The sequence below is a fragment of the Fringilla coelebs genome (genome assembly GCF_963513975.1).
Source record: "Fringilla coelebs genome assembly, chromosome: 5".
Classification (NCBI taxonomy): Eukaryota; Metazoa; Chordata; class Aves; order Passeriformes; family Fringillidae; genus Fringilla; species Fringilla coelebs.
The window spans coordinates 29,379,957-29,392,923 of NC_140033.1; the positions used below are offsets into that span (position 1 = coordinate 29,379,957).

The 12,967-nt window shown below is 34.3% G+C and overlaps 1 protein-coding gene across 1 annotated transcript in view; it reads right to left on the reverse strand.

The window, feature by feature from the left end:
* ADAMTS20 (ADAM metallopeptidase with thrombospondin type 1 motif 20) overlaps nucleotides 1–12,967 on the reverse strand; it is a gene marked incomplete at both ends in the record, with an annotated part of 79,138 nt that overhangs the window by 53,641 nt on the left and 12,530 nt on the right. The window contains 7 exons of the mRNA XM_084206548.1: nucleotides 1,144–1,285; nucleotides 1,909–2,055; nucleotides 3,150–3,255; nucleotides 3,566–3,606; nucleotides 4,419–4,543; nucleotides 5,253–5,336; nucleotides 10,796–11,055. Of these exons, the coding sequence (XP_084062674.1) occupies nucleotides 1,144–1,285; nucleotides 1,909–2,055; nucleotides 3,150–3,255; nucleotides 3,566–3,606; nucleotides 4,419–4,543; nucleotides 5,253–5,336; nucleotides 10,796–11,055 (905 nt within the window). The remainder of the gene's footprint in view (nucleotides 1–1,143; nucleotides 1,286–1,908; nucleotides 2,056–3,149; nucleotides 3,256–3,565; nucleotides 3,607–4,418; nucleotides 4,544–5,252; nucleotides 5,337–10,795; nucleotides 11,056–12,967) is intronic.

The window sequence follows — 12,967 nt, forward strand, 5'->3', positions numbered from 1 at the left end:
GAACCAAAATAGAATTTGCTTAAGGCCAAGCAGGAATGTGAAATATCAGAAATTGAGCCCATCAGATCAAAAGATAACTTCATTTTCTACTTCAGTAGAAAATACTATTTAAAAATATGTAAAAGGTTATGGTTAATACTACACACCACAGTTTCCATATAATCCCCCAGAAAAAGACTCTAAGTGAATTTAACAGGAATTAAATGTACTGTCTAGAAAATCAAGGAGAAAGCCTAATTTTTAAATTGCCAAAACACTCTTAATAGACAAATAACCCTTATGGATTAAAAAATTTACAAAGCAGTCTTCAGTAACACCATCTTCAGGTGTTTGAAGCGCCCTTTTCTTCTCCTTTAATATTCCCATAAAGCCTGACTCCTTTTAAACAACATTTTGACTCACCAAAAAGCTCCACTTAATTCAGTCTGAATCTGAGCTTAAATGCTCTTCTTTAAACAGCTCCAACAAGACATACAATACTCGTAGAGGAGTTTTACAAGTTGGTCCAAAATCTAACTCTACATGAAATCTTGTCAGCAGTGAATATGTTGTATTTGTGTTCATATTGCAATGGTCACATTAAGTTTACAAAATACAGCTTAAGTTTCAGTACTAATCCAGTTAAGTTTTCTTTCCACATCTCAGTTTTGTATACAAAAATATACACTCTGTCAGGCATGAAAATATTTTTTGACTCTGACAAAGTAGAGGGAATCTACAATTTGGAACAAACATTAAGAAAAAATGTTTGAGATAGTTTATTTTTAAGTCATAAGTTTCTAAAAAGTATTAAAGAAGCAGAAAAGCAAGACCTGCTCATGTAAGATATGTTGAAAACATTTGCAGGAAGTGCTGAAATAAATCCCTTTAAGTTGTTGCAGGACACTTTAGTATTTGCAGCTTTAGATATTTTAAAGGAATTCTCACACTCACAGATATGGAAATCAAAATGAATGCAACCTACTTTCTATTGCTATAGATTCCTCACATGTGCAAAATTGCAGTACTGTTTACTGAACTCTTCCACTTCAAAACAATATAACCTGAAATTTTACTTATTTCAGGATAAAATAATTCCAAAACCAGTAATTTTCAGTAATTTTTTAGTCTTAATTAGCACAACTTTGTCTGGTTTTCACTCACCAGGTAAGGGCATACTTGTGACCCAATACCAAATGTAAGCTCACACTGCTTGTTGACATCATACATTGACCCAGGCAGCTGAGAGGAGAGATGGTATGTTCCTTCACTAGGTTTGTCTAGGAGGCATTCACCATACCCAGTACTGTTGTAAAACAGGAACAAGATGTGAATAAATCACTCAGCTCGTTCGGGAACCTTCTCACTATTCACACAACACTTACACATGCCTGTCTCAGTGGAGTTATGGGTTTGCATGCCTACTTGCCTGTATAATGACTTCAACTGAATTAGTCAGTAACGAAACATAGCAGGTCACTTGATTTTCCTTTTTTTGTATTTTGAATTTGGATCCACCAAACAAAATTAGGAGGCTTTTTTTCTCATTTTTTAAAAAAGGAAAAAATATGGTACTACCTAAATTATACCCATCACTTATTTTTAACATAAAAGCTTTAGAAAATAAAGGGTAACTATTCTAACCTACTAAAATAATCCTAAAGGTATTTTCAATAAAAAATACCACTACATAAAAATAACTTCTAAGCTTTACATCTTCAATGCAACTTTAATGAAGTCATAATTCACTGATAAAGTTAAATATATCTATTTTTATGGAAGACTGAGGCCCTGCAAATCAGCAGCTAAACCAAAGAACAATCCAAAACCAATATTTAAGCAATACTTCTCAGATATAAATGTAATTGGTAAGGAAAAAAAAACCCAAAAAAATCCCACTCCAAACCATAGCATTATATTGATACTTACTCAAGAAATTCAGTGATGTATTTTTGACTGCATTTTGACCAGGTCCATGGACTTGTATGATAATTTAAAGTTGGAGCCATTACATGATATTGGTGTTTAATTCCAGCTTCTTTACATTTAAAACTATCATCATGAGGCACATTAAACCTAAAAAGCAAAACAGATAAACTCCAAAACAAATTCAACAGTAATTAACTGAAACTCTCTTTGCTGGAGCAGCAAATGCTTGAGTTTTGAGTTTGAAAATGCCTTAAAATTTAATGGGACTCAATACATCTATCTGACCTTTTGGCAATAGGTATCTTTAAAATGCCTTAAATCATTATCCCCTTATCCAAAGGCTCCTAGTTGTACAGTGGTGGATACAGGAAGAATTTTACAAATAACATATTTTTTTAGCTTACCAGAAAAGTTCCAGTGTTTTAGGAGTGTGCCACTTTAAAGGAACAACCCATCTCCTCAACTGAATATACAGGCCATGGCTGGTCTGCTCACAACATGCAACCCCAACACTCACATCATAACTCTTACTATTCAGAAACAAAAACTGCAGAGCACATCAATATAATGCTCAATGCAACTAACACATTACCTTATGTTACTATCTCAGTTTAAATACCAAGACAAACAGCATGTGCCTAAGTGGACTTGCAGGCACAAGAAAATGAACAAGCTAGCTACTGAGCTCTGTTACGTCGTCGTTACCTACACTGCAGCATGTTCATGGAGCTAGAGTATAGCACCTTTCTGCCATCACTGATGAGGTATGCTTCATAAAATAAAATGCTGTCATCTCCTCTTATTTTTCAGTGTAAAGTATTTCTCTTTCTGTTACTCTACTGTACTCTGAAAGGATCAAACACAAGGAAGAATATTTCTGTGTTATAGTAACAATTGTCTTTTCTTAAAGGTAAATTCCTAGCAGGGCTAGAATACACTCAGAGTTAAAAGGACTATGTTGCACTACTTAGGGTATGTCCCAGTGTCCCAACCAGTTCATATGACAAAAGGACAGAATTCATCTCTTTGGACAGAATTCATCTCTTTTCCTAAAATTCAGGATACCAACCAAGTTATAAAACTCACAATTTCTTAACCAGGCTCACTGCAAGGGGCAAAAATAATGACCCTTCTAAAACTCCACCCTCTTAGAAATGCAAAGCCCACTGCTGAAAATTGCTCACATTTAAAAGGAAATTTAAAACAAAAAAAAAATTACCTGCCAAGAAATAGGTACTTACACATGTCCAAGCTCATGTGCTATAGTAAAAGCAGCACTCAATCCATTTTCTTCACTTACAGAACAGCTGCGGAGTGGGTCGCACATTGTACCTAGCTCTGCTAAACCTGCAAAATTGAATCCTTATATAAAAGCTTAAAAGAACGAATTTTCACGTATTGCCATGCATTACAGTGAATCCTATGGCACTCAAGCCAAAAGTTGTGCCTCAAGTACGCAGCAAATTTCCACCAAAAGAACAACCACCTGGCATCAAAGTAAATGCCAGGAGAGAATAGCAACGAGAAATGGGAAACCATCATTTTTGTCAGTGTGTCTAAAATTTTGTATCTATTTTCTGACTTATTTATAACATCATAGTCACGCTGACAATCTCCTATCTATAAAATCATACTGATGAAAAAGAGAGTAACTCACCAAGAGTATCACACTTCTCTCTAGCTCTGCAGATATCTTCCCTGGAAAGAAAATATTTATTTCAAATCATTACAGTATATAAAAGAATATTTGAAAAGTATTTCACTGTTGCTATACTAATTACAGCAATTGCAAATCTGATTTTCAATTTTTAATGTAACAGGCCATTCAAACCATTTGTATTCTAGTAAAAGAAGTAATTTAAATTCACCAGACTAAGCCCACAGTACTGCTTTTTATCTAGCATGTAAAGAATAAAAATGTATTACATTCTTTCTCTAGAATGCAGAAGGTAGATCGAGTATGAAATTAAGCTGAAAAACATGCAAATTGCAGTATACTTGAAACTTTACTGAGGGAAAAATTAGTGAAAAAGAAGAGTGAAAAAGAGACTATTTCAATGAATGAACATCAGAATGCTCACTGAGGTGACTGGTGGACAGGCAGAAAACATACTAATATTTACATGCTTTCCATTTTAAGCTTTTCATAGTTCTGATTACATCAGGGCTATGAGGAGCTGTCTGTCACTGCATCCTTCAGCTGACTCTTACAACACTCCTCCCCTATCACATGTATGTACCAAAGCTAGAGATTCAATTTCCTTGCAACACTTTCAGGTCTAATTAATTTCTATCATCTTTAATGAAAGGATCATCAAATGCTTATCTATCAATATAGCAATGTCAGAGTAATTGCTCACATATTGATAATCAGTGTTTTGGAAGGGCAAGATAGTGTTATTCACTTATCTATGAACAAAGTGGAATGGTTAAAAGATTATGCTATAAAAGCAAAACTGAAGCATTTGTCTCACCTAGCTGGGTGATTGTGGCTATTTTAGATACTGTACCTAGTGATGAGAACAGCAGTATCATGATGAGAAGGATGAGTATCATCCAAAGTGTTTTGTGCTTGCTGCCATAAGCAAAAATTACGCAGAGTGGTAGCTGCATTAAAAGTGATAGCTGGTCCTTCCTAAGCAAGAAATGGACAAAAACATCAAATAAGGGCTTTAATATTCATGCACTTGCACTTACTGCATTGTCATTTTTGCTGCCAATCTACAAAGTAATGACTTGCGCACAGAAAGAAAGTCAGCAGGATTCCACACAAGAATTCCCTCAGCAGATTTGTGTGAAGGGTCAGATCTGAATTCAGCTACAAGTCACCAGTTATAAGTACCCATTTTTCTAAACAATGTGAGCATTTACCATGTGTTAAATATTAGAAAAATAGAATGACAAGACATTTATGATAAATAAATATGAAATCCATGTATTTGAAAAGCAAGTGCTTCTTACAATCTTAAAATATTACAGCTGCTAGGGCTGAAAGCCTTCCATTGAAACCCTCTATAAAAACTGCCATTTTCCTGCCAGGTTTCCATGAGCATAACCACACTTCAGGTAGTTCTGCCATAAGCTTTCATACACTATCTGATTCATGTCAGTATAGGTCAAATGGACTTACTAATACAGACAGGAAAATAGAGGCATTAAATACAGGCCTTGGAGTTAACCTTGCATTTGACATATTGTTTCCTATTTTAAAATAAAATTATGCAGTTAAAAAAAATATTTTATATTTAAACTAAAAAAAAAAACAACTTTGTAATTACAATATAAGTTCATGCATTTTGTTTCTTATATAAGAATGAAATCTTTTAAATATTTCTTTTTCTTACCTGTTCATTGTGGATTACAATTAATTTGACAATAACTATATTTATAAGATTTCCAATAGTTGAATCTTTATAGATTGCTGCAACCTAAAGAGAAAAAAAGAAGATTAGAGTATAAAACTCACCTTGTAAACTATCTCTTTCATCTGAGGTAGTGACAAAATCAACAAAAATCAATACATGACTTGTCCAGTACTCTAAGGCTATATATATCAGGTAGAATACACAAAGGGATTGAGAACTGAATGGGAGAGTTAACTAGGTTCAGCTAACACCAAATAATGCCTGAATGCCTAAACTGTGACTTTAAACCTTCAGTGCAAAATTAGCCTTAAGTTTTCCAAATGCCTCCTCTGCTATAGTAGAGATAATTTCTGTTCCCAGGTGATTAGAATGATCCAGGCAAGGAGTTAAGGCTGGAGCCTTCTTGCCACTAAAACTTAGCATTCTTGTTCATGGTTGTAGTAGTACTTATACTGTAGCTGATGGATGTTCCCTCATGTACATTAATAGCTCCCTGAAAAAAATCTTTTACTGCTGTACAACTGCTTTCTGCCAAGGTTATCCTGCTGACAAAATCTGGAAACATAGAGGAGGCAAAGAAACCAACACAAAACACAGAGACAAGAGTCCTCCTTCCTGTCTGTTGACCCAATGTCCATTTAAAATATTTGAGCAAGAGTGTATCTTCAAAACACAAAACTAGTTGCTCATACCTCAGAGGAGATGCATTAGACTGAGTAAGTATATGAGAGAAAAATATCTTATCACATGCCTGAAGAGAATCTCTTGCAGGACTTTCAACACTCTATCATCTATGCACCATCTGAATTATGAACTGGTTATCTCTCTGCAGAATAGCTAAGGACTGAAATAATGTCAGGTAGATGCCAGAGGTCTGCAGTTCCTGCCAAAATCTGAAACATACCTGTTTCCATTATGAGAGAAAGTAAGTTCATGCTAAATGTAAAATAACACTGCTCTCATTAATCCTAGGTTTGAGTCAAACTATGGATCCTTTGCCTCATGAGCATGACCTCCAAACATTTAGTTATTACCACTGCTTTCAAAAGTTCACGAGCAAGACTGTAGGCTGATAACAAGATGCTCTTACCAGCAAAATTCAGTATACATTCTCAGCATGGTTGAACACATGTCAAAAGAATAATCCTGAAAACTGAGAACCACAAATCAAACTTGAAGATTTATCTAAGGAACTAGGCAGACTGAAATAATCCACTGAGACTTAAAATGATATAATGATGCAGGAAACTATAAAAGATCTGGAATATAAGATTCTTATTTTTAGTGAAAAAAAGAAAAAAAATTAAGAGGTCAGTACTCCCTGCTCCTGTATTCTAAGGATACCCCTCTCAGTCATCTCTTATTGGAAGCATTCATGAAAAAGGATGATGAAATGGGATAGGAATTTAATAGCATACACCATTTCTTTACAATTTCCAGATCCACTTGGTTTACAGTGATCTAAAGACAGGCTTCAGAGAAGTAGAAGGTAATAGCCAAGGTAAAGTGAAATTAGTCTCAAAAGATTTTTCAAACTCTTAAAACCAGCCTCCACACCAGAATACAACAACAAAGAATGGGGAAAAAATACAAATTAAACCAGTTACACTTTAGTGGAAGGATCACGGCTTTTATTTTCTTGGAAATGTGAAAGATTAAGTCAGACAGCTGTGGCTGCCAGTTTACTGGAAGCAACTTGGTCACAAAGTTTAGTTTCTCTTGACAAGCCTGTTGCAACTGTCCATGAAAGTGTGACTGAATAGAGGCAAAATGCCCTATTTAGAAAAGGTGCTGATAAACAAGCAAGTACACCTAGAGGCTGGAAGGTAAGTAAATGATATTTCCAAATCCAATTGGATATATCTTGTTTAGCTCTTTTTTCCTTCCTTTTTACCCCCCTAAACATTGTATCACAAGATGTCTTTTTCTTTCCATACCACAAGCATGGTACCAAGAAAATACAAACATTCATATTCCCTAAAAGAAACACAGCATCACTTCATAGCTAGTAGGTCATTTGCACGCTCCAGAATCTTCTGTGTATCACTGTAGTGCTGGAAGCATCTAAGATATCCAGGATCTGGGAGATTTCTCCTTCACCTTTTCTAGTGTCATACTGATTTTATCATACACTTCATAAGACCCAAAAATTGTCTGAAGTCATGAGATATATGAGCACTAACAAAAAATCTATATAAGCAGTACAGTACTTAAAAGGTTGTCAATAATCAGGTTATTGATTCAGAAAATGTGGACAGTATCTCAAAATGTTTCATGGAACAAAATTTCAGATGGTTCCAGTGTTTTAATGAATTATTTCAGTTGCTAAGATCAAGCCTTCATGTTTGGGGCTCTGAACTTTCAGAACATAGTCTAAGATTAAGTCCTCCAGTTACTAAATCTATTAAGGCAGTGCCTACTGCCTGCTCTGCTGATACAATACTTGAAGGAAGAAGAAGAAACTGTAAGTTAAGCAATTACAGTATTCTTATTGTTTTATTTATTGTTTCACAATAAATAATGCCACTCTTTATGTTGAAATAAAGTTTTTCATAAAATCCTATGGCAAAGGTACTCCTTCTATCTTGAAGTACGTATTTCAATCAGAATGAGTATTTCCAAGATATAATGTAAGTAATGTGAATACTCATATTGCCAACATTTATGCAGTTTTAAAGAAATGAGATTACTTGCATGCTGAGAGCTAAGCCTTTTCAGGTTGAATTGGATGAGTGACAAGACACTTAAAACCCTTAAAATATTTGGCAGTATATTTCAGTTATTTTCCACTCATAAAACAGCAGTAAGTTTATTTTGGTGGCTTTGTTGATGCTAAAAAAAGCCCCAAAGAAAATAAAAGAAAAATGGACGAGGATTTCAAAGGTTCTTCTGGCTAGATGTCTAACTTTCATTAAATTTAATGCAATTTATATCCTTAAAGTTTTTAGGTTTCTTTAAAATCCAAGCCAGAACCAAATAACCTTAAAAGTTTTAGAATTATTACAAGAGTAAAGTATAATGCTTGCTTCAATTAAAATGCCAGCAACCTGACAATTTCCTATAACAGAAGTTGCTTGACCAGACACAAGTACCAGTAAAATTAAACAATCAAAGCTACCTGTATAATGGAAGAAAGGATAAAATTTGAAAGTATAATTTCTTTCATTTATAGGCTATCAAATAAGACTAAAAATGGTTGCATTTCAAACATTAAGAGGCTGTGGGTCAAGACATGACCCACTAGCATACTGATAAATTCTAATGCAGATTACATAGCAAAAAATGGCACTCATTTGTTTTCCTATCCTTCACCTTTTTTTTAATAGTTTACAGAAAAATAACTGTAATGGATAAGAAGTGACAGAAGGCTGTATATTCATTCACATTATTTGTTTGACAAATATCTATGTCAGGAGAGGGTTGGATTACATGGTTTGAACTTGTTCTGTGACTCCAAGCCATGGCTGAAATGCTTCAAGGAGAAGGGATACAAGTTGGGATATGTATTCTGTGGGGAAAATGGAGGTGGGGGAAGGGAGAGTGCATGGAATTAACTGAACTCTAAAGAAAATCTTTTAAAAATAAGATCTGAATTTATACTTTTTACATCTGCATTTATAAAAGCTCAACATTAGTAGAAATAGCATCTTAAATTTTTGTTTCAAGATTACTGTCTTCTGCATATATATATATATATATATGTATGTGGAATAGAGCTGCCAACAGATGCAAGCAATAGATCTTACCACCTGCAGTGGTATTCAGAGATATTAACCCACATTAGGGATGTAGTGGCCTATTGAAGGCTATTACCCCAAAGCCAGCAATAAGTGAAAAACCCAAGTTTTACAGGAAAGCACAAGAAAGAAATGACAAGTTTTTTAGAAAAGAACAGGTATTCTTTCACTCATACAGTATGTTAAATACTAGATCTTAAAAACAGTTCATATATAGTTTATCTTTAATAGCAATTATACAATGCTTATCTTATTCACCTAGAAGTCCAATTGTGTAAGTAAAAAGACAAATATGGCATTGTAAGGAATAGTACTTGAATGTACAACCTCTACAGATGTAGGAATAATGTTTTCTTCTTAAAAAAGACCATCAGGAGTTACCTATAATCACAACAAGGCCTCATTAAAAAGATAAAATAAATGTTCATTTCATCCTATTGTAAAGTTCTCTAAAAGACAGCTTCTATTTTAAAGTAACATCTTTACCACTTCACTTTGTTTCTTAGTAAACCTCTTTAATAAAGAAAGTAACTATAAAAAAATTTGCATCTTAGGGATTGATTGTTTCAAAAGGAATTCCAAACTGAGTCTGTACTGTAAGAGACAAAAGAACTTTCAGTATGGATTTTTTTTGGTAATACATGAACTGTCATACCTTCACACCACCAAAAGTAGAAAAATTCAGAAGACATACAATAACATATGCTAATCTCCCTTAAAACATTATTTTTCTTATAAACTAATTAAAAGAAACTCCATGTTCTAAGTTTACATGCCTACATCATCTGTGTAATAGATGGCAGCACCTCTACTGCCATCAGCTGGAGATGTGGATATCAGAGTGAGCAGAACTCGGCTCAGTTGTCTAAATGCCTGTTACCCAGCACCCCTTTGCACACTATAGGTTATCAAAATTTCACAACTGGCAGATGCAACACATGTTTTTCAGGAGACTAGCACATCTTGCTGAAGCAGCAGCTGAGGCCACATCAGACGTCCTACAACATCCTAAATGGCATGGGGCACTTCTATGAAGCAAATTAATTACTCACGGTAAAACTAGAGTGCTATTCTGTTCATCCAAAAGCAGATATCTATAACTGGTCAAGCTAATAGCCATCTAAAAAGCAGATGTCTCTGTAGATACTTATGTGATAGGTGCTTTAATTTGCTAGCCCCCAAGCTAGGTGCAGTTTCATCTAAATTAAGCTTCTTGAATAGATGTAAGGACAGAAATCTAGGAATAATTACAGTGCAGAATATGTCAGCATGCCTTTTCCTAACAGATGGTTCAACTGATGTCATAGTAAAATTTTTGATTTTAGAGCTTACTGTACCATATTCTGAATCAATGGTTCAAGAAAGAATTTGCTGCACAAAAATCACAAATAAATGATACCAACTCAAAGTCTGACCCAAATTAATCTGAAGTTTCTTGAAAATTTGAAAAACTAGGACTACTATAACCAAGCTTTTTTTTTTCAAACTGCCATTTAACATCAGTCTGCTGTAATTAATCTGTATTTTTCACTCCTTAAAGCTTAAGAATTTTTCTAAAGCAATAGAAAATCAGGAAATGTGTCCCATCATTTCACCTACACACACTACACTGCATTAAACTGAAAAGATCCATAATCTTAAATTTTGACTCATTTTTTAATTTATTTATATGTAAACTCTTTTTATTATACAGAATTTGATCAAACCAGAAGACAGGAAAGTTGCAGAAAAGAAAACAACGGAACAGAAATAATTAAAATTCCTAATACTTAAGAACTTACTTACTATTGACATCAATGTTAATACATAGTGCTGCAAATTCTGCCCATGGTGACGAACCATTTTGGTGTCAGCTGTGACCATCACTTCTACGTATCTTGGATAGGAAAGAAAACGTTTCTTCCTGGAATGCAGATTGCCACCATCCTCCATGGAGAGGTTATTTAAAGCATACTCTAAACTGAAAGACTTCTGTAAAACACTGCTCTTTTCATCTAAACTGCTGAAGGTTGGATGTAATAAAGTGCTCTTCTTCAACTCTTTCTCTGTAAAATAAAAAAAATATTTTTGAAAAAATACTCTTGAATGCAGTTGCTAAATAATAAAAAGGCAAAAGGCTGTCCAAAATAGAAAAACTTATATTTATGATCTTATTTCCAAGAGAAACCAATGAAGAATTAAAAAAAAAGGGAAAAAAAAGGAACATGAGATGTCTTATATATTTTTATACAGTTCAAAAATAAATGGATTATTTGTTACAAATTAGTTAAGAGACAGCAATACTACACAGTAGAATGCAGTATAATCCAAACAGGAAGGCTGGAAGGAGATAAGCACTACAACTTACTCAGTACAACAAAGGACACAAGTTAGTTAAACAAAACACATTTTTACACCCAAACTTTTGGCACCAGCAGAGCAAATAAAACAAACTACTTTCAACTCCCTGCTGACTTTTAAATTTACATAACATTATATTTAAATAAATATGGAGTTTAACTTCATAACCAAGTACACATCAAAAGCCTTAAGTGACCTCTTTGACAGTTTTGTAAATATTCATCATGTAGAATCAGGCTCTAAAAGAAATACAGAATCTACTCAGATATCTCAAAACTAAGTACTGTAATGCTTCCAATTATACTGTATAGTCCAGCCACCAAAGGCTTTTGATGCCTGATACAGAAAAACAATGCCTTTACCAGAGTCATCTTAGCTCACATAAAAAATACTCAATGGAGAAGGGTATCTGAATTCTCACTACCCTCTAGAACTTCAGCAGCTGACTGGACACTCCAGCCCCTGCAGAAGAAACCTCCACTGTCTTGCTGGAAACTCAATTTCTCTCTCAAAAAACAGTGCCCAACGGATATATCTCCTAATCTACAGCACTGACCCAAGAATTCACACTTCTGTCACACTCAACTTGAGAGGATTTAAATCTATACATTCCATTATTCAAGGGAAGAGCTGAGTAACCAAGCAAGACTAGCATTAAAGGAGACACATCATTCTTTAGAAGATCAGAAACATAAGAACACAAAGCTTTTCTTCATAAACATTTCTGCAACTTCACTGCCCCCAAAATGACAGTAAGCCCTAGCTCACAATCTTCTGCAATTGTTCCAAAAAATGAAAAGGGAGAAAATTACTATGTTTTTAATGCTTGAAGCCTTTTTGTCACACGAACTTGTTTAGATGAAAGGAAAAAAAAAGACACACAAGACCTCTGATTTGGTTCAGTACATATTATTTATCATTAAAAAAAAGGCATAGGAATAGGAACATTTGCTTGAAGTAATGGTTATTTTCTGGCCTTAGTATCTATGGGATAGCAGAATTTTTAAATGCATGTTTTCAACTATAAAATATGTTATAAAAATTTTCCAAAATTAATAACACTAATCACCCAAGCTTTTTTTTAATCTTTATATCTTTAACCATCTACACAGATATTCCTCAGGAAGAGTTCCAGTGAAAGCTCCCTGTCCAGCCCAGGAACTGATAAGGGAGCTGATCTTCCCTACTGGCTCAGCTTCCAGCATATAGGGATGGCATTCCCCTGCACCTGTAAAATTTCTTTCTTAAATCATGTCCAGCCTTCCTGATCGCCTCTGTTATTAAGGACTGTTTCCTTCCCAAGGGACACTTTGAACCAGTGCCCTGAACAGGACAGAGTTCACCCTCCAAAAGTCCAAGGCAGAGGTTCTGTTGACCCCCCTCCTTTAACCTTAAATGATACTAAATATTCTGAATATGTAGCATAAATAAATTATTAAAATACCCACAAGGACAAACATTTACCATAATGGGTAAGATTAGATTATAATAAATTAATGAGTAATATTAGATACTTCCATTATTAAGGAAAACAGATGTCATGTATTATCTGCTAAAATTCTGCTAGAATTGCAGTAAGTTAATTATCTTTTATTATCTGCTAAAATTGCAGTTAGT